This window comes from Mus pahari, chromosome 16 (genome assembly GCF_900095145.1).
Source record: "Mus pahari chromosome 16, PAHARI_EIJ_v1.1, whole genome shotgun sequence".
Taxonomy (NCBI): domain Eukaryota; kingdom Metazoa; phylum Chordata; class Mammalia; order Rodentia; family Muridae; genus Mus; species Mus pahari.
Window position 1 is genome coordinate 37,120,703 of NC_034605.1, and position 22,138 is coordinate 37,142,840.

At 44.3% G+C, this 22,138-nt stretch overlaps 1 protein-coding gene across 3 annotated transcripts; it reads right to left on the reverse strand.

Moving 5' to 3' along the window:
- Positions 1–1,853: 1,853 nt before the first annotated feature.
- Positions 1,854–17,085, reverse strand: LOC110333971 (serpin B6-like). Of its 3 annotated transcripts, none has more exons than XM_021215781.1 (7): positions 17,029–17,085; positions 10,608–10,782; positions 8,692–8,844; positions 7,366–7,483; positions 5,913–6,055; positions 2,704–2,859; positions 1,854–2,369 (listed from the first exon to the last, which is right to left on the reverse strand). In XM_021215781.1, exons 2-7 carry the CDS (start codon positions 10,770–10,772, stop codon positions 1,968–1,970), a joined length of 1,137 nt encoding a protein of 378 aa, XP_021071440.1. In that variant the 5' UTR covers positions 10,773–10,782; positions 17,029–17,085; the 3' UTR covers positions 1,854–1,967. The 3 variants fall into 3 exon arrangements, with proteins under 3 accessions (XP_021071440.1, XP_021071442.1, XP_021071441.1); XM_021215783.1 differs by lacking the exon at positions 17,029–17,085 and adding an exon at positions 4,223–4,228 and having other exon boundaries at positions 1,968–2,369; positions 5,922–6,055; positions 10,608–10,772; XM_021215782.1 differs by lacking the exon at positions 17,029–17,085 and having other exon boundaries at positions 1,968–2,369; positions 2,704–2,850; positions 5,904–6,055; positions 10,608–10,772.
- Between the last annotated feature and the right edge of the window lie 5,053 nt (positions 17,086–22,138).

A 22,138-nucleotide genomic window follows, 5' to 3' on the forward strand; every position in this document is an offset into this window, starting at 1 on the left:
TTGAAAACAGAGATCTGCATGCCTCTGTCTCCTGAGTTCTGGGATTAAAGGTGTGCACCACCGTGCCTGTAGCTAAGCTTTTCTCTGCTTGGAACCTGCTCTATACCAGGCTGGCCTTGAACTCAGAGACCTGCTGGCCTCTGTCTCCTGGGAATAAAGGTGTGTACTACCATGCCTGGACCTAAGGTTTTCATCGTGACTATGCCTCAAGATTCAGATGAAAAGTTTGTGTTATTCCATCATTTGACAAACAGCCATATCGCCTTATGTCCAAATGAAAGCAATAACTAGGTCATAAAAATTTAATTATCCAATGTTCAACTGCAAACATGTAAACAATAAGCTTAGCTGGGTGGGATCTTGCCCCAAAGTATCATTCCCATAATCTGTTTATCCCCTTCAACACGGGAATTATCTCCATTGCACTTCCTGTTGTACCTTTACCCTTTCAACCATACATTTTATATTTTTCCTTTCTAAGCTTGCTACCCTTCATCAAAATGCTCTTCATGAGATTAAACCAGAGTCAAACATCTATGCTGGGCTTTTCTGAGACTCTTTTGTCAATGCAATTAATTGAAATTGCTTTACCTTTTAACCTCAGGAAGACTCTTAAGACATGGGCAAAACAAAGCCATATTCATCACCAAAATATAACAAGAACAGTCTCTAGGCCACATACTAAAATTCTTATCCTCTGAAACCTCTTGAGCCTAGCCCCCACAGGTCAAACACCCTCAGGAACAATATCTTTCATGCTTCTATTAGTATGCCCTATTAAGCCACAAATAAAGCATTCCACTGTTTTCCAAAACAGAGTCACCAAATTCACCTTCTTCCAAACAATAGCATGGTCAGGCCTGTCAAAGCAATACCCCAGTCCTTGGTACTGACTTCTGTCTTAGGATTTCCATTGCTATGAAGAGACACTATGACTAAAGCAAGTCTTATAAAGGACAACGTTTAATTGGGGCTGGCTTACAGGTTCAGAGATTCAGTCTATTATCATCATAGCAGAAAGTATACACCATACAAGTAGGCATCACTCTGGTGGAGCTGAGAATGCTACATCTTTTTCTGAAGGCAAACAGGAGAAACCTGACCCTCAGGACGCTAGGAAGATGGTGTCAAAGCCTATCCACGCAGTGACACACTTCCAATAAGGTCACACCTACTCCAACAAGGCCACACCTCCTAATAGTGCCCCTCATGGGCCAAGCATATACAAACCACCACAATCCAACTATACTGTCAGCATCAGTGAAGACAGAAGGGATCCTGGCAGCTGAAAAACTGCACACAAGTCATGGAAAGTGCTTCCTGCCAGCCCATCTACATGCCTCTTTCATACAGACCCTGCCTCTTCCATTTCTTCCCTTCCTGAAAAATGTTTCTATTGAATTTTAAGTAGGTGACCAACATGGATGCCAAAACTTTTCAAAGTCACCTGGTTGTTTATTCATACATCCATGATCAACTATATTCCCATGTCCTCATGTTTCCAACCCCAGGAGAAAGGGGTCAGTATGTACGTAAAGAGGCTATGTGTCATACCACACAACAGGGGAAACAGAGATATGGGTGAAAGGAGCTTTTCCTACAGGGCTGAGTCTCTGAAAACCTCAGTTCTACACAGAGACTGAGACATGTCCCCCACTGTCCACTACTTAGAGCTTCACCCTGCTGACTTTTTTCACTGAAAGTGGGATGAGATCCTGATGCTACCAAGGAAAAAGACAGGAGCACACATGGATGCCTGTGTTGGGTGCCACAGGGTCCAGCAGCAGGAATGAGCTCTGTAGCCAGCAACACAACAAACCCATGGGAGTGAACATTCAGATCCTACTCAGGTAGGGTGCCTTTAAAGCTCTTTATTTCATAACTGTCATTGCACTTACAGATAAGGTCACTTGTGTTACAGGCAAATCATGGAGAAAAGGTAAAATACTGACAAGAACAACCTTTCCTCAGGGAGAGGAGAACCGGCCAAGGAACAGAATCCCATTGGTCTTATTGTGCTGAATGAAGAAAAGGAAGGGGCGGTCAGCACAGAAGCAAGGGGTGAACCGTGATGAGCCCTTCAGAACAATTGTAGTGGCAGCCGCAGCCTCTGTGCCCTCCTCATTCACCTCCACAAAAGATTTATGTATGACATCGGACAGAAACAAGCCTTGCTTGGAAGATATTCCGGAAAAGTCTGCTTTGCCCACCTCAAAGGCATCAGTCATGCCCAGCCGGCAGAGGACATCCTTCATGTCATAGGTCTCCTCCAGCTTAAACCGTGGGAGGAAAACCTCCACCTTTTCTCCCTTCATCCTGTCGAGCCTCGTCCACTCTATAAATTTCTCATAAGTTATTTCCTTTTCCACCTAGAAGAGAGGTGAAGACATTAGGACAGTGATGTCACACAGGACCCTTGAGACAATGGGAAGGTTCTACACTGCCCAGGGAACTGTGGCTGTGACTTATTATAGGAGCTGGGAGGGGCTAGGGTGCAGAACTTATAAAGCATGCTACAGACCCTGAGTTCCACCCCAGGCCCACAAATAAATATAAGATAAAGACATGATCATGGGAGCCCAGGAGAGCTGCCCCGGCAGAAACCCAAATGCCATTCTCTCTCTCTCTCTCTCTCTCTCTCTCTCTCTCTCTCTCTCTCTCTCTCTCTCTCTCAAAGCTCCATCAGGGCCCAATGCTCCTTACCATTCTCAGTTCAATGTGTTCATCTGGAAGCATGATGATCATGTTCAGCTCATTGCTGACATAAGGAAGCACCAGAATCTTGGTGGATATCTCTTCCACATAGGTCATCTTAAAGGTAGACTTCTGAAACATCATTTGCACAGGTTTCTCCTCATTCTGTAAATCATGGATAAATACTAAGTTGAAATAGGGCATACTGTGCAAATACCACAGGGGAAGAGAATCACTGTCCCCTGGGAGAATTTTCTTGATGAAACTTTTAGAATATTTTATAAATCTCTAAATGTCTGAAATAGTTTAGACTTTCCATGTCCCTGTAGGACCATTTTTTTAAGACTTGGTCCTTAAAGTGGAAATTGGAAATGAAAGGGATGATAAGAGGTGGACCCTATGAAGGGGTTTGCAGACCCATAGGAGGAACAACAATATGAACCAACCAGTACCCCCAGGGCTCCCAGGGATTAAACCACCAAACAAAGAGTACACATGGAGGGAACTATGGCTCCAGCCACATTCGTAGCAGAGGATGGCATTTTCAGACATCAATGGGGAGGAGAGGCCCTTGGTCCTGTGAAGGCTCGATGCCCCAGTGTAGGGGAATACCAGGACAGGGAAGCAGGAGTGGGTATGTTGGTGAGCAGGGGGGAGGGGGCTGGGAGAGGGGGGTTTTGAAGGGGAAAGGAGGAAAGGGGATAATGTTTGAAATGTAAATAAAGAAAATGTCTAATAAAAAAATTTTTAAAGAGACAGAAAAAAAAAGAAAACAGAGGTGGGGCCTAGAGAAAGATCTTTGAGTCATTGAGAAGTACCCTGGAAACGGATACTCAACTGGGACAACTTGGATAGCTCTATATTAGTGGTAGGAACAGGGAGCAAACTACCCAATCTCTAAATACCTGTCATGTTATGAGCCAACAATTCTTTTCTATTGAGGGATCTGCTTTATTATAAACATAATCTCTAGTATTCACTGTCCTATACTCACTTCTCCCTGAACTCCGGAAAGTATGTACACTCGATTTGACTGCTGCCCTTTGATATGGCTTTGTTTAGCTGCTCTACCTGCAAGTCTTGCTCTGATGGAGAGGGATGTCTTCCTTCCAGTCGCCAAAACCACTTCATGTCCTTGAGTCCTGTCTTTCTCTCTTACCTTGATTTGACTCATTACAGAACTGTGTTGTCTGTATCTCTGAACTATACCCAAAGCGTGACTTTGCTTTTTAACCTCCACTGCCATAAAGCACAGCCCTGGGACGCTGTGATGACCTCCTTGTCACTTTTCTCAGCACAGCAGCCATAGGTCATAGCACAAGGCAAGTCAGACCACACTGCTGTAGCTGGATAACATTTTGTGGGACTGTCCTAGCAGAAACAAAATTTACTTAAAGCCCTTCAAACACCCTGGGATAAGAAGATAAGGACCCACCATGTTTCCTATTCTACTTAACTCTCTCTTCTTTGGTCATACGGCTATTTGTAGTCTTGTGGTTAACTAGATTGTGTCCCTCTCTCCCAACACATTGGTCTGAAGAATCTGGAACATGCTTTGTATGTTCTGCTGTCTCCACTCATGCCATCTTACAGTGAAGATTTCATCAGCGGTTCTCACTAGACCTACACCCAATCACAGCATCCCGCCACCACCTTTTTGTCACTCTGGAGCCTCCTGCAACCACTGTGTTCTTGCCTAGGCCTATTTCAAATTTCTCTCCTGCAGGAAAACAGAGCGTCATGCAGGCTAGCACACTCAGCCAGTTATTTCAGGGGACACAAAGGGATCTCAAGAGACATCTGAAGACTACAGTGGCAAACTAATGAACAGGAATTAATGCTCACAATTTAAATACAAATCCATAGAACAGAAAATCTTGTGCCTTTGGAGGCAGGGTCACATGTATGGATTATGAGCAGCAGCTGCTGTAACCACAGATGAGTGTGTCTAGGGTAAGTACAAGACAACAAGACAATGCCTCTATGCTCTGCCCTTAGCAGGAGCCACAGTAAGTAGGTCCACTTATGTACTATATGGAAAAGATCTCAAAAAAAGGCTTCTTGCTCTCCATCCTATGTCATCCCCTGTGGACTGCTGTGGGCATGAAGAAAAAGACACCAAGCTAAGGATAGCAGACCAGGAAAGGAGAGCCAGTTCCTATAAACATCACCCCATGCAGGCAGCCCCAGGCTGCACCCATTTCCTGCCCTCCTTGTTGGATGAACTTGTAAGAAGTTAACTATAATCATCTAGGGTTTCTGTGACTTGCAGCTGAAATAAGTAACAGAAACATCTTGTTGAGGTACATCTTGTCAACCAGTGACTTCAAAGGCAGAAATCAGGAAAAACTGAAGACTTTATTTAAAATAAAGCACGAATTGAAATTCATTTCCTAAGAAACTGGAGGGTCAATTAAAGTTAGCCTGGGAGATCTAAGGTCTGGTTAATGATCCAGAATGCGATGAAATTAATTTCCCTTGTCAGCCTTGGAGTATATACACCAGGTGATGAGGGGAGGAGAGAGAAAGTGACAGAGATGAGGGGGAGAAGGAATATGGTTACAAAAACATATTCCAGTAAGACATTCCAGCTTATGTTTACCCCATCAAACCAGGAGTAAATTTCACTCACTGGTTCAATGTTTATTGAGCACCAACCTTAAGCCAGGCACTCATTAGACAGCTCTCTGCCCTTAGCTATTTTTTCCAACAGGATGAGGAAGGCTATTTTCCCTCTGTATTGCTTTGTAGGAAACCAACATGAGGTGTGGTCCTCTTGAAGGAGGCAGGAGACACAAGACAGCACTTCTGAGAAGACACACTGAAAAGAATGGACTGTGTACAAGAGATGGGCTGCATTCTGAGCCGCAAGGAGACTCGTAAACCACATCTGGAGCTTAGATTTTCTTATGTTCAAACTTCTATAAAAGACCACTGCAGAGCTCTGCCATCAGGTTTGGTCTCAAGGTCTGTCAGTGACATCATAGCCCTTGACAGAAGAAGGGCCAGGACTGAAACCATAATATAGCCTTGCCCATCATTAACAACATGCAAATGGAGAAGGGAAGAGAACCTCCTCATGGCTGAGAGAGGGTCCTGCAGAGCTGCTCAGAGACACTAGAAGCACTAGCTACATGGGGCACCTCCTTATGTTTTAGAAGCCAATGCGAACAGAGGACCTCGCCCACGAGTCTCCTTAGTTACTGCACTATGGTTACCTTGCTGACTTTGAATGGCATCTCCCTGGTGTCCTCTTTGTTAAATGGCTTCTCCCACTTTCCTTTGAAGTAGATGGCATTCACAAGGACCAGTGGAGTGCTTGAATGTATTGTACCTGGAGATAGCAACTCTTTGATTTTATCTGAAAGAGGGAAGATTTTTAAAATTAATTAAAGACCTGTGGTTTGGATGAGAACTGACCCTGGATCATATACTTGCGTGCTCAATCCTCAAGTGAACTATTTGGGAAGAATTAGTGGAGGAGGTGTGTTGTGGAGGTAGTCGTTAAGATTTCAAAAACCAAAAAAAAAAAAAAAAGATTTCAAAAACCGACTACAGGCCCAGTCTCTCTAACTGCCTTCTGCCTGTGTAGATCAGGATGTAAAACTCCCAGCCACTGCTCCACTACCATGTCTATCTGCTTCCTACCATGATGATTATGAAATAACCCTCCTAAAACTGTAGGCAAGCCCCCAGTTTGATGCATTCTTTTATAAGAGTTGCCTTGGTCAGGGTGTCTCTTCACAGCCATAGAACAGTAGCGCTAATGCAATTAGCTAACAAAAGTGTCTGATATGCCAAGGGCTGACAGGCGAATGGCGCCACCTGCTGCTCTGGTTAGAACCTTACATAGGAAATTTCTCTTGTTCCCTAAAGCAACAACCCTGACACCAACATCTAGAAGTCAGATCAAAGGGCAGTCTGGTCTGCAGACTGAATTTCAGAACAGCCCAGCACTACACAGAGAAACCCTGTCTCAATTTTTTTTTTTCAAAACCTTTCTGATTCCTGATTTAGAGCTAACAATACAGACCAACTTTAGAATACTTTGCTTTGCCTAGCATATTCAAGTCGTTAGGTTCAATACCAGGCATGTCAAAAGAACTCTTGATTTAAAGAAGAAGTCAATATTGTTTGAAGCTCTTGCGATGATACTAACAACATGATTATTAGCAGTAGACTACAGAGCCAGGCATGGCGGCACGTATCTTTAATCCTAGCACTTGAATGGCAGGGGAAGGTGGATCAATGCGTTCTAGTCCACCTTGGTCTAAATAGTGAGTTATAACACAGCAAGAGCTACAGAGTGAGGACCTGTCTCCAAAAACAAAAATAAAAATAAAAATACTAGAAGCAGACAGATGACCTCACAGGTGAAGGTGCTCGCTACCAAACCTAAAAAACTGAGTAGAATCCCAGGACACACTGGCAGAAAGAGAAAACCAAATCTGTGAGTGATCCTGACTGCACGTGTGCACAGACAAACACAGACACACAACAAACAAACAAACAAAACCACCTAAATGTACCACTTTTTCAATATAAGCCAACTGATTGACATGGGTTGGGTAAATAGAGCTCAGTGGCAGAGGAGATCCTGCTCTGCCTCCTCAGGGACCTGCGGTCAAATCCTAGCACTGAAAACAAACAAAACAGAGAAACTGTGTTCACCTTCTGTTTTTTTGGCTACCCAGGTGTTGATGTGCTGTCGGGACTGCTCTGTAGCACCCTTAAAGTCCATCTCTTCCATCTCTGCTTCATAGAACTTGTGGCAGGAATCTTTAAAGGACTGAGACAGAACAATTATACAGCCATGGAAGTAATTAACACCAGCAGCCTCCTTCCCAATGCCCAAAAGCAGATAATCAAAATTTAATCTTATATGATATGACTTGTAAACAAACATACAGAAAGAGTATAAAATCCATCCTTCCAGCCGGGTGTGGTGGCGCACGCCTTTAATCCCAGCACTTGGGAGGCAGAGGCAGGCGGATTTCTGAGTTTGAGGCCGGCCTGGTCTACAGAGTGAGTTCTAGGACAGCCAGGGATACACAGAGAAACCCTGTCTCGGAAAAAAAAAAAATCCATCCTTCCTGTTTCCTGCTGTCCAGCATTACACTTAGTTTATGAATGACATAAGATGCTGGTTGGGATGAGAATCACTGAAGTGCACAATGAACAGGTGGATCTCTGAGGTAGTAGCTGAAGCTCCAAGAGGCACCCTCAGATGCAGTATCACACTGCTGTCACTCTAACAGGCCACCACACTGGCAGAGTGAGAGTTAACCCCACATGAGCTATGACACATTTGCATTGTGCACAGGCTGGAGCTTCTAACACAGTTTCCTATGCCAAAAGAAATACAAATTTGCACCATTCAAAATACTGTCACCTATAGAGACAGACACCAGGGATGTGGCTATGGAATCTATGAAATTGAATATCCATTTTAATTTATTGTATTTCATTATATGGAATTTGAATAGCTATGTGTCCATGGTCACCATGTCAGGTAGCTCAGTTTCAGGGAGTGAGCAATGGTGGCGTGTGGTCCAGTGGCTCATTGTAGTAGTGAAGGACAGGCCTCACATTCACAGGGCCTTAAAGAGAACTAATCATGAGCACAAGGCAAACAAAAGGACAAGCCACTTTCTGATATAGTGTATGAAATGACGGTGACATTGATAACTAATCACATTCTACCACATTACACCAGAAAACACAAACAACATAAATGGATTGAAGCTCCCATTATGTTGACAGTGTATATGGAATAATTTCTCAGTATTTCTACCAAATAATTCATGGCTACATATTTAATTCTTACTTGACAGAACTGTTTTTATTTTTTTATTTTTGTCTTTATGTGTAAAGCAAAAATACATTTCATGTGGGTTTGTGCCTATGTGTTCGAGGTGTGCATGTACGTATGTATAAGCCTATGTGACTGTTAGAAGATGACCAGCTTAACAGCTCTCAGTACTACGTGACACTTACTGCTAGGATATCAAAAGTCTTTTCCCCGAAGAGCCTGTTGGCTGTTTTGAGCAAGTACTGTGTGCCAGTCTTGTTCACTTTGCTGAGAAGTGACTGGAATCCCTGGTGGACGTCTGCACCTTCACTGCTGCTGCATTTACCCAAAGACAGTGCCTGAAATCAGATTTAAAAGAACAGCTTCATCAGGCCCAGATATAGGAAATGAGTCCACCCTAAGCTCATTCTCAGAATTTTACAGATCCCTGCAGCCACTCAAAACCCACCTAGTTAAAGATGAAAGTACCTTGAAGGTTCCATGTCTAGGGTCCTCCCTGTGCCCTGTCAGCCCTGGTCTGAGCAGAAATAGCCTTTCACAAACCCAACACTTCATATTCACTAATGATGCTCTGGCTTCAAGCATGGCTACCAGCCATACCTGCTATCATTCCAGTGCACCTGGCTTCTGACTTCAAGACATGCAGTCTCTTCCCTGCTCTTGGGTCTGGGCTGGCTCCAGCACTGACCACCAGAATTGAGGAGAGCGACCCTGTTCCGGGTCTGGGCTTTAAAAGGCCTGGAAACTACCACTTTTGTGCCCTTGTTCCTAGCGACCATGGTGGAAGGAAAGCCAAACCATCCTGCAGGGGGTCACATGGACTAATTGCCAACAAATAAGGCTGCATGAAAAAGAAGCAAAACACCAGCAAAGAGTAAACACTTGGCTGCCAGGCCTTTTATACACGTCCTTAGACATCTGAAACCTTCTAAAAAGCTACAGAAATGACTATGGCAGCTCCCATAATAGATAGATAAACTGCCTCCCAGGATCTGTAATAATACCTTGAAACTGAAAAAGAGAGAGTTCAAATTGAAGGCAAGCCTCTAGCCCTAACTCTCCAGTGAGGGGATAGGCTGAGAAAAAAAACAAACGTTTGTCTTAATAAAACAAAAGCGTGCTACCAAGAGCTAACCCAGAATGCAAAGTCGTGGCCTAAGGTGGCCATGGATTAGAAAGACTAGCTCCAAACACAAGTAGGTGTGAATCAAGATATCCCTAATCATAGCATACAGTCGACTGGACACAAGCACTTGGTTGTGGATCAGAACTGCTACGGTTCAGAGGCTGCGCTGTGTCCTTTCTCCCATGCACTGACTGTATCCCCCAAATTGGTATTTTGTCACCTGACACAGGGTTCTTCAGAACATGACTGTATTTGGAGCTAAGCTTATATAAGGGACATTGAAGTTCAAATGAAGTCACTAGAAGGAGTGGAACCCAAGCTGTGTCCCAATGAGTAAAGCTGATTATCACCTAGACATCCAGGGAAGCCAAAGATGTCATTTATATGCCACAGACAATTGGATTTCCAACTTCTGAATTTTTAGCCTTCAGCCTCTAGAACCATAAGAAAATACTCGGTGCTACTTAAACCAGCCAATCTGCGTTGTCTGTAACACTGCCCTAGCCGACTGATACTTCAAGGAGCAAGCACTGTACTTATCCCCACCTTGGGGCAGTATGAGCTTCCTATACGTCTACAGATAAACCACTGTGCTTAACAAGATCCTTAAAGGCTCTATTCCTGGTTGTCTAGCCTAGAATGACCCCATTTGGGAATAAACTTCAAGATCCTAGGAAGAGACCTCATCTGTAGGAAGGTTTAGATCCATTAGGGCCAGACCACAGACCATGGAAGTCATGGGGCTGTGGTGCTATGCCTTTGGTATTTCTGCCCCCAATTAACCCTTACATACACAGTCACCACCAGTGGATCAGAATGCTACAGCTAGCATCCCAGCAGGGCATCATATCCTGCCCACCATGTCTCCAGTCATGCCTCTACGTCGTCAGTAAGAGCAATTTGGAATGTGGAGCACCAGCTCAACTGACAGTCCACAGAATTGATCTGCTGTGTTTTATATATAGGGTTGGTTACCTGAGTCATCTGGCTTGCAGTGGTTCCTTTTGCCCCCAAGAAGACCATGGCCAGGGCTGAAGAGAGGCTTGTGGGTGAGAAAAATACATTTTCGGAGCTGTCTTCACCCAGTCTTTTTAAAAGGTTTAAGGCAAAAGTAGCATTTGCTTCCAGCAGAGGATCCATCGTGGTGAGCCTGGAATGAGGGATTAAAATAAATATCACATAAACACAGGTCGATGTATGGGCCGAATCTTCACTCTCAACTACAGTGTCATACTCTGACTCAGTGAACAAGGCACACACAAACAGCATAGGAAGTAAAGGTAACAGGCAGAAAGTGTCCATCCAGGTCTATATAGCAAGTCCGAGCTAGCCAAAGATACATAGTGATACTCCATCTCAAAAGAAACAGATAAACTAATAAAAATAGTATCTAACAGGCATGCTCAATTTTTCTATTCCAAGGGCATAATGCCTAACATCTCCTGGTTACATTAGGGGGAAATTTATGAAATACAAAGTCTGACTCTTGGAGAGTTAGTGGTTCCTGTGTCTGCTGTGCCACAGGGTTTGGCTCCTCAGGAATGAAGAACACGGGAGTTTTGACCACACTTCTGGGCAGGTGTTGGGCTGTAGGGAATCAGGGGGACACCGCTCCAGGGGTGGGAAAGCACAGCCTGAGGTGTGGAAAAGCTGGAGCAGGTCCTGCAAGGAGGCCAGGGCCATCTGGTTCTCAGTCTCTCGGACACCCAGCTGTGGCTGGATGCCTCAAAAGAGCTGAGAACAGAGTGGGGGCTACAGGCTGGATATAGCCAGGGGACTGAGGGGGAAAAGGGGCGGGGAACTTCAGCTGGTCCCACTGGGGTGAGTCCTTGGCTTGAAGGCAGCGGGCTTGGGCTTGGTATTGATGGTTTGGTGGTGGCTATGGCTGGGAGCTCAGAGAGGCCTTCTACAGGAGATTGGATGGCAGCTCTTCAGGTGAAAACCTTCTCCATTGCTCACCAGGGAGGATCCGATAAACAGAGGCAGCCCATGGTTTTAAGGCATTTATTGTCATGGTGGAAAGTGGATGAGTAGAACAGTACCCCCACTTCTCAAGGTAGGCCTGAGGTTAAATACAGGGAGGAGTGTCTGGGAAGGAGAGTTTATTGCCTAAGTCCTCCAGGCCTTTAGGTACCTCATTAGAATGGGGATCTGTCTTGAGGCTAAGTGACCTCAGGTCACATCCTCTACCTGTGGAGGGCCTTGGGGCATATGCCATACATGACTGATGGCCACAAATATATAGAGGGCTGCAGCCTCATGCCAGGAGCCTGGTTCCCAGGGAGCAGGGTGAAATGCCTTCCATCCCTTTAGGATCATCAGGGTTTCTAGCCTTAACTCAACCAGGAACCAGGCTGCCTTTCACAATCCTACACAGAATATTGGTGCTGATTGAAAATTCAGCTCTTGGGTTTGGCATGGTGGTACATAAGGCAGAGGTAGGCATATTTCTAAGTTTGAGGCTAGCCTGGTCTACAAAGCAAACCCCAGGTCAGGTCAGTCAAGGCTATATACCACGAAACCTTGTCTCAAAAAGTCAAAAACAACAACAACAAAAAAAAAAGCTGTTGGGCTTGGAAAATAGCTCAGTGGATAGAGTGACTGCCAAACACGTGTAAGTATTGACAAGGTGGCACATAGTTGCTATCCCAATCATGGGCCAGAGAGGTGGAGGCAGGAGAATCTTTGGAAGCTCATGGATGGGCTCATAGCCTGGCAAAGGCAGCTGTGAACAAAGGGACCCAATCTCAAAGAAAATGACAGGCAGGGACCAACAGATGTTGTTGGCCACTGACCTCCATATATGCCTGGAGGAAAACAGGTGCTTGCACACAGACACACACACACACACACACACACACACACACACTCACACTCACACACAAATACATCATGAATCTACTCAATAAATAAAAGGAAAATACCCCAGCTGCTGCTGTTGGATACACCAATGACAAGCTGGAAGAGATGTTTTTTCCAAAGTCTTCATGGACCATGCTGTAAACTAGATTGCCATTCAAGTTCTCATGTACTTACTTAAGTCTTCTAAGACACATTGGCACTTGGAAGCATTCATCTGGGAGCAGCACACTCACTACTCTTTGTTTTTATTGTATGTATGCATCACATCAATTGCTGTCTATCAGCCAATTTACTGACACGAATCCACTTTGAGTTGGCTGCCATGCTCATGCTCACACCCCTCTACCAGTATCATCTGGTCTGGGCCCTGACATCTTGCTTAGTGGCGAGTTGTTCTCCGATTACCGTTAATCGAGTACATTGTCCAATCACTTCCTAATATAGATTGTCACTAATTTACTATCTAGCATGTCTGAAAATATAATGGTTCTTCCATCGCACTATTCTTTAAACAAGGTCTATGAAGGGTGTGTGAATGACATCTGAGCCACTTCTTCACTGTTTTCCAGCAACCAACTTTTCTATTCAAAAGTCTGATGACATTCTGATGCCAGCTCCATCAAGGTCCCTCCTTCACCCAACTGTCTGAAAGCTTAGAGACTCATATAGTCATTAACGAACCCTCGACTCACAGCTCACCCATTTGAAAAGGCACCGGAGGACCTTTCAATCTAGTAATCCAAGAGTATGTCCTTTTCACTCTGGTGACAATTTTGCAAGTATTGCTGGTTTTTTACAGACAGACTCTGTTCTCCCCTTCTCTCCCTCCCTTCCCCCCCCCCCAACCTGGCAACACTCATTTATTTGTCAGATGGAAAAACTCTTAGACTGAGCTCATCTGGGACTTGCCTTCAGTCTTAGTTCTGTCCCCTGTTGCTGTGATAAAATACACTGACAAAAGCAACTCCAGTGAAAAAAAGAATTTGCTTTGGCTCCTGGTTCCTCGTGGCAAAGAAGCTAGGGAGGCAGCCCCTCGCGCTGCATTCACAATGGGGCCCAAGCTCGGGGGACGGTGCTGCCCACTTTGGGATGGATCTTCCCACATCCACTAACCTAATTAAAATAGTAACTCACCCAGGAGGAATTAAAAGAACAAAACAAAACTCATAGTTTGCCTAGATCAACATTTGCTAGGTAAATCTGTATTCTGTCGATCTGACCGTCAACACTACCTCACCAACCTTCTCAATGTCCAAGCACAAGGAGAATGACATTTGTGTGGCACTTTGGGGAAAGGCTACTTACTCGGTGTTAAGGGCTGACAGAGAGTATTAGCTAAGCTGTGGAGAATCAGTCTCTTCACCCATCTGTTCTCTTTTTGTCTAAACAACGGCTCAGTACACAGCTAAGAGGCCTATAGAGTCTGACTACCTGACCTAACCAAGATCCAGAAAGCTTAGAAACAGAAGTGTGGGTCTTCCATGAGATCCTACAGCATCTGTCTGCCATTTCTGCCAGATCTGGGGGACGTGGTGGGGAATCTGACTCTGTCCCAGTTCCTTGTATTCTTATGGGTCTGAGTTAGCTATAGTTAACTTTAAGAGATGCTTTGGTCCACTCATGGTGAAGCATTCCTTTGATCCTTATAGGAGGGAGGCAGAGTCAGGCAGATCTCTAAATCTGAGGCCAGCCCAGTCTACAGAACAAGTTCCAGGACAGCTAGGGCTACACAAAGAAACCCTGTCAAAATGATTTTAGATTGGAATTGGCCTGGTTTGATTTTAAATACAGTCATTCCTGGATATCTAAATATTCAGTTGGTGTCTGAAATGCCACAATACTCAAGTGCTCAATTCACCTATATAACTTAAAATCATCTGCAGATAACCTTTAATACTCAATACAATATAACTTCCAGATAAATGGAGCCTGTACACCATACTATTTGGAGAAGAAAAAAAGTGTGGGGTGGGGTGGGGATTCTGTCCATCTGGGTTGGAGTCTTGCTATACAACCCAGGCTGGCCTCAAACTATCATCCCTCTGCCTCAGTCTCCTGAGTACTAGGATTACAGGTGTATACCACCACACCTGGCTTCCCTCCCAATTTTTTAAGTGTACTATTTCTGTCTGCTGATTATACATGTGCAATCCATGTAAATAGACATGCAGATGTAGGAAGCCAGGTAGTCTTAGTTTATGGATCCAAATGTGAACCGAACATTCCTTTTTCTGTTTGATGATACAAGCCATACTGACTGTAATTCCTCAGGATAGACCTGAAAAGCAAGACACTCCCAGTGTAAACTGATAACATCCGATATCCCTGGAACCAAAATCCATGATCACATGATCTTATAACTCAAAGGTTACTCAGCCATCACATACCACACCTTGTCCTAAACCACACCCGAGAGGAGCAAACATCCTCAGGAATAGTCATGTCACAAAGCAATTTCCTTCCACATGCACACACACACACACACACACACACACACACACACACACCCTAAACTGCTAAACTTCACCCAGCATTCCCTCACAGTTCTCCTCATGTGTTCCTATGATAAGAAAAGGACATAAAAACTGGCTAGACACTTGGGGATTAGGGACCCCAAAAGTATCAGTTCCCGTAATGTCCCTGATTACCTGACCAGGATTCCAGAAGGGAGCTCAAGATTCTGATTGCCTTTGATACCTGTGAGGGCAGAACCAAACTCCAGTCCAGATAGTAAATCCATCTAGTGAGTGGCTATAGGATTAGATCTCTAGATTTTCATGATTAAAATGAGTTATATTGCTTATAATCCCAGCACTCAGGAGGTAGAAGCAGGTGGATCTCTGTGATTTCAAGGCCAGCCTGATCTACGATGTGAGATCCAGAACAGCCAGGGCTGTTATACAGAGAAACCTTGGGAAGGCAAGAAAAACAAAACAAAAAGGGGGGGTTACATCTAACTTTACCCCTTCTAAATGGTTTAATGATACCTCTTCAGAGAGAAGAATGTTACAGTAACCTTAACCTCAGACACAGCTCTCTGATGAGGCCCATTAAAGAAAAGCTGTTTCTTTCTGATCAAGAGAATGGACTCTATCTCTGCACTGGGTACATCTAACTTCCCAGGCTACTCAAAAACAAAAGAGTTAATCAACTGCCTAAGAGACCACACCTCTGAAGGAGATTCAGCTATTGCCAAGATAGATATATGAGGGTAATAATTATCCCCTTGAGAAGATAATGCACTTTCCCTTCCCAGAAAGCCCGCATCTGTTATGTCCCTCCCAAGCTGCTGTGAGGCTCCATTTGCTCTGCCCATCTTTCTGAGTCAAGACCCAGAAAAGCCTTGCTTGTTCCTTTTTCTCCCTTTTGTCTCTTTCTTTCTGATTCCTGGCCACAGCTTAAGGATGTCTTCCTGGTTCTATACTCTTTCCCTTTTTGCCATTTGGCTGCTTGCTAAACCTTCATCCCTAACTCAATTAGCAAGACCTTTTCTCCTCCTCTACTCCCCCTCAAAACCCTCAGGAGCTGTTCTCTGGCATTTCTTTCAAACTCTAATAAAACTGTGTTCTAGTTTCCTTCTGTGTCTAAAAAAACAAAATTAATAATAATAATAATAATAATAATAATAATAGAACCTAAGACGATTTCGCTAATAAGAGAAACTCAATTTTCCTAAAAACAAGTCGTCCTCCAGATTGGGCTACCTAAAATTTCCAGTAATATTGAAACCATGAGAATGCTATTTTTCTGTACTTTTAATTCTCAAAACAATTTTAAGAGAAAGGGACACTTCAGGTCTGTTACTAAGGGGCAGAGCAAGCTCAGCACAGCAAGGCTCTGGGTCCATCAACAGAACAAAGAGAAAGGGAGGGAAAAGGTAACTCAATCCCATCTGGCACAGAAATCGGATTAAAACTTTCTGCATGTCTAGGGAGACACTGGATCTTTAACACTTCGCCTGACAAGAGTTTAACCGAAAGCACACCTAAATGATCAGGTTAGCTCCTTACCGGTATCTATCTTCTTACACTGAGGGTCTCCAAAGACCTGCGGTTTGAGCCTAACTTCACAAAGACTATATAACGTCTATAAAAGCAGGTCCAAAACCCTTGGCACTGACTCCCATGCATCTTCCTCCCCCATCCCCACCTCCCCATCCCTGCTCCCCGCCCTCTGAGATTCCAAAGACTGTCTCACATGTCATGAGTCCTGAATCTCCAAGTCTGGGCAAGCAGTCACATGAGGCTCCGGATCTGGCACACCGACCCCATCACGTCCTCAGTGGGTGCTGAACCGACGCCCCTTGCATTGGAGCCGAAGGTGTGGCCACCAGCTGGCCCAGAACACAGAGCGACTTACTCTCCAGACAATGTCAAATACCACTGCATCAACCGCACAATTCAAGATGAAACCCCTACCCCTGATCGCAGGTCTCTCACCCCGCGCCACACCCGCTCCTGCCCCCCCCCCTCGGTCCCCAGCGTCCTGTGCCAAAGCCTGCAGTCAGCAGAGCATACCCCCACACTAGGTTCACCCGGAGATAGCAAGAAGAGCAGAGATCTGAAAGGTACTGGCTATGCCCAGGACTACTGGCCGGTGGCGAGGCAGGTGGAGACTGGAGCTCTGGGCGCTGGCCTATTGTGTTAGAAAATGCAGAGGGCAGGGCTAGATGACCTGAGCACAGCAATGCAGCAGTCCATCCTTTGTCTCCTGGCCACCGGGGTGCCATTCCAGCTGCGGATTTTTCTGGTCCTGAATGTGTTTACTAACTGTAAACTCCACAGGGGCTGGAGGCTCAGGGTGGTTTCCTACAGAGGACTAGAGTGTGGTCTCACCAGCCTTCTCACTCTGCCTTTGTCAAGACTAAATGACAGACAGCCTCAGTGACACCAGACCTGTGCCAGCACTTAGTGGGCACAAATGGGGCAAAGCAGAACTGAAGTTTAAAGTGAGAGAGGGGAAAGGAGACTTTTACTGCTGGGGATGGGGAGAGCATTTGTCTAGCACTCACAGATTTAAAAAAAAAAATTAATGAAGTGAATGAGAGACAGAGAGAGAGACAGAGAGATGAGGGAGGGGGAGGGGGAGGGAATCACAGGTAGGTTTCACAAAACTCCATTAATCTTCTGGTCCAAAATAATTAGATACCGGAGAGCTGGTATTTTATTCAAATGAGGAGGAAGATCCATTTGCCATCTCACAGCAGTATTGAGGGGAATGTGATGACCTGGTGGGTTAACTGGTTTAAGGGTCAGGTCAACTCTGCCTTCTTTGCCTCACCCTAAGCCAAGAATTCCAGCACTCCTGACATTTGAGTTGGCTGCCTCTTGGTTGTGTAGTCTGCCAGACTTTATAGACTGTGACAATCCTCCTTTTAGGAATCCACATGTGATCCCACCTGTCCAGACAGCCCCCCAACCCACCCCCACCCTCGGGGTTCCTGAGATATGCATCAGGTTTGGGGATCTCAGAGTGCCGAAGCCATAAAGAGGCCTGGAAGTCAGTGCCAAGGTTCTTAGACCTGCTTTTCTGGAGCCTCTTCTAAAATGTGTCTGGGTCTGTGACAGTTGTGTGCAGGGAGTGAAATATTAGGCTCAAGCTGCTCATCTTTGAAGACCTTCAGTTTCCAAAGTCTATGAAAAGACACTTTTGTAAGGAACTGCAGATTTTTACCAGGGCACAGAACCCTCTACCTAGCAGATGTCAGTAGCAAACCAGGCCTCCAGCCCAGGTGTGAGTGTTTTATTTTTAAAGGACTGGAACTTAAAGGAATGCTCAGATATCTCGCTGCCATTGGATCCTTCCCTCCCCAGCTTAAGCTTTCTGACTCATCCTTCCAGCTTTTCTCGGAAAACACACTCTGTAAGTGTTTATACTAGAATTCTGCATACAGTTCTAATATCCTCCATTCCTAACAAAGAATAGCATTTTCCTATCTATCAATAGTTTTATAAGTTGAATTTAAAAGATACAACACACACACAAACACACACCAGAACACAGACTCTACACACACACACACACACACACACACACACACACACACACACACACANATATATATATATATATATATATATAACATACATATACCACACCACACACAAATGAGAGAGAAACAAGAGAGACAGTAAGACAAAAGATTCACCAGGAATGTTAGGCATTAGTAGCAAATACAGTTGATTATACTCATGTATTTTGGATTTTTTTCAACTGAGTATGTTTTCTGTGTTATATTTTTGGTATGGTGTATTCCTCAGAATCCATCTCAAGGCCTTGCAGAACTATGAATGCACTCTGTTAATGAGTTCTATCCCCAGCATGTGTTGTGGTCTACTTACAAAACCATATTCCTTTTCAAGTATTGGGTAAAACAAACTGACACAAAAACATGCAAAATGAATCCTGCCATAACACAGTCCACTGAACACATCCCAGACCTGCAACCAGGAAACCATTCTGCATGCATGCGTTTCCCTCCTGCGGCTTCAGAAAAGAAGGGAAACATCACCTTAGCAGTTGTGTGTGCTTCACCCTGATGCACATTTTGTAACATTAGGTAGTGTTCCTGTTATCCGTGTGAAATATTCAGAGTTCTGTGGATTAGCTAAGTGATAGAAAGTGAACAGCCCTTACTCCTGAAGGTCAGTGGTGGAGATGGGTTTGTATTGATTTAGCAATACTTCCTGGAAATCAGAGCACAGTCAGTGTAACCATGGAAGGCTAGATGTCTAGCCACTGGAACCTTAGAGAAGTAGAAATCCACCAATGGACCAAGCCACCCACCACTCTCAACTATTTAGCTAACTCAGTTTGATTTAATGTGCAATGGCCACATAACTATAGTAGAAAACCAAGGCTGTTCCAGAGGTAGACTCCCTGCACATACTCTTCAAATCATGCCTGTGCTTTTAGTTTTCTCTGAAACTACAGCATTTCCCATTAACAACAAATGGGTTCAACTGGCATGTGGCAAACCTTCATGACCATGCTGCATTACATTCTTTTCCAATGAACATTTTTTTCCAAAGAACTACCAGTAATAGTCATGTCTAGTGACTCATCTATGAATCACTTTTGGTTATGCAACACTTCTAAAAGAAAGATCAGACATGAAGGCAACGAGTAGGGACAAAATGCTTTACCTTACTCTAATGAAAGCCAATCAGTAGTCCAGACTTCTGTTTTTTAAAGATCTTGATCATTGGAGACATGGAGATAATCACACACGATTTTATTCTACTACAATTCATAGTGTCAAATTTAGATAACATCCCTTTTAAGAATGTTGCTGCAGGCTCAGACAGGCAGTCCAGGATAGCTAACTAGTATTGAGAAATGACCAGTTAGTTCTGCAATGTATTTACAAGTGCCTAATCTCAGTCCTTGGGCCTCTGGGTCATGAGAGAACTGTGAATTGAAAGGTTTGACTATTTAAAGGTTAGTCTGAAGGCCTGGATGTCTAGTTTCTGTCAAAATCAATATTGTATACAACTCCATTAAAACTTATACACGTCCCAAAACTGATGGAGTATAGGAAGTGAAAGGTTCTGTCATAAAGGCATAGAGAATACAGGCAGAAAACAAAGGCATGCTCCTAATTTGTACAGAAGAAAACCTAAAATGATGACCCATGCACTAATCCCAGCAATGCATGAGCATGAAGCGAAAGAATTCCCATGAACTTGAAGCCAGTGTTGTCCATGTAATAAGTCCCAGACCACTACAGGTCAGTCTGAGCTATAATGCAACATCTACACACACACACACACACACACACACACACACACACACACACACACACCTTTTGAATTCAGGGTTTGCTTTCAAGGCAAATGTGAAAGGAAAGAAAGGGTTACATGAGTCACTAGGAGTGTTACATGAGTCACTAGGAGTCACCTTCTGAGGCTCTCCTCTGAGTGTTATCAGAATGCTTGATTGAAGCCAGTAGCTGAGGTTAACTCTTTTGCTTCCTGTCCAGAGGTACCAATGGTCTTCCTTTGAGTCAAACCTGCCATGAGGCAAAAGTCACCTTGTTCTGAGGCTCAAATAGCTCAGAGCACACATACATATCCATCCCAGAACAGCACTGGCAATGTGATGAGCAGGTAATTGTTGTAGCAGGAGAACAATTGTCTGGGGTACTTTCAGGGAATTGAAAGCCAAATTTGTTTCCTTCTTTTTCTTGTTCCTTATCCCCCTACTTTATAATTGCATTGTACCTTTATAATTGCATTAAGCCTTATGCATTCCAGGCAAAGTGTTGTACCACTCACCTATACTCACAAGGATTTTTACTTTCTCCTTTTAGTCTGAGATTGTCTCACTAATATGTCCCAACTGACCAATGGTTCCTTCTGTGTTTCAGGCAGGCCTCAATTTTGCATATTCTTTTTTTTTTTTTTTTTTCAAGACAGGATTTCTCTGTGTAGCCCTGGCTGTCCTGGAAGTCACTCTGTAGACCAGGCTGGCCTTGAACTCAGAAATTCGCCTGCCTGCCTCTGCCTCCCAAGTGCTGGGATTAAAGGCATGCGCTACCACACCCGGCAATTTTGCATATTCTTGTTTCCTGAGTCACTGGGATTAAAGGCCATACCTTAGAGAAGTAGAAATCCACCAAAGTATTGCATACCTTTTTGGTATGGAATACACCATACCAAAAATATGATGCTATTGTTAAAAGCACTGACAGCAATCTGTAGATCATGCAGGTATTGGATGGGTGACTATTGTCCTTAGAGGGCTGACAACTCTGCCATAACCCCTGTTAATGTCACTACTTGATGAACATCATTCCACGAGGAGCCAGGAAGACTGAGTGACAGAGGCAGACTACTGTCACTTCCTCTACAGTTAATTTTCCTTTGCCAGTATACCTTTTGATCTCCAAGATACCTCAAACCGAAATTCTTCAAGAGACACATTTCAAACTTGGGAACCCTGTCCATGCCCAGCCTCTTTGGCAATAAACTGGCACTGCAAAAGTTGTGTGTGATCACCTTCCTGAATGGCCTGATTCCCTGACATACTTGTCTGTGTTTTGTCCCATAGCAAAGGAAGCTCAAGTTCTTATCTACCCCAGCATTAATGAGTGATCCCTTAGAAAATGCAAATGAGGAGGCAACAGAGAAGGTATCCACCTAGTTTGGACAGTGTCCAGCTGACCACCAGTTGAGTGGCCCTGAGATCCCAGATCACTGCTGAAAAAGGCTATGCAGTCTGCATGGGGAGTCCCAGGACAGTGCTCCCTAAAGACATCTAGACTGTGGGGCTTGAGAGCTATGAGACTAATGTCAGACAGCCTCTGATTAGAATCTAGGAAGAGCACTCTACTACCCCTGGCTCTAGGGATTGTTCTGGGAGCAGGGGGCAATAATTAGAGCTTGCACTGCAGCCAGTGGTCTTAAAGACCAAAAAGGAACCTTCCTGGCCATCTTCGTTGACATCTTAAAAAATCCCCTAGAATACCCATTTGGATTTCACACAAAGGGGATAAATTGAAAATGTATTCTAGAAGGGGAGTGGGTGTGATATGAAATGAAAATGTCACTGTTCATCCTTGATAAAAAAGTGTCTTGGATAGATCCATTCTTATCTCCTTGTACAAAGCTCAAGTCTAAGTGGATCAAAGACCTCCACATAAA

What these genes read in the sequence shown, in the direction of transcription:
- LOC110333971 (XM_021215781.1), bottom strand. Translation starts at nt 10,772, where the DNA reads ATGGATCCTCTGCTGGAAGCAAATGCTACTTTTGCCTTAAACCTTTTA. An exon ending in GGTAGCCAAAAAAACAGAAG is followed by an intron (nt 6,056 to 7,365) that starts GTGAACACAGTT and finishes TCCCTCTTTCAG; the next exon opens with ATAAAATCAAAGAGTTGCTA. An exon ending in AACACATTGAACTGAGAATG is followed by an intron (nt 2,370 to 2,703) that starts GTAAGGAGCATT and finishes CCTCTCTTCTAG; the next exon opens with GTGGAAAAGGAAATAACTTA.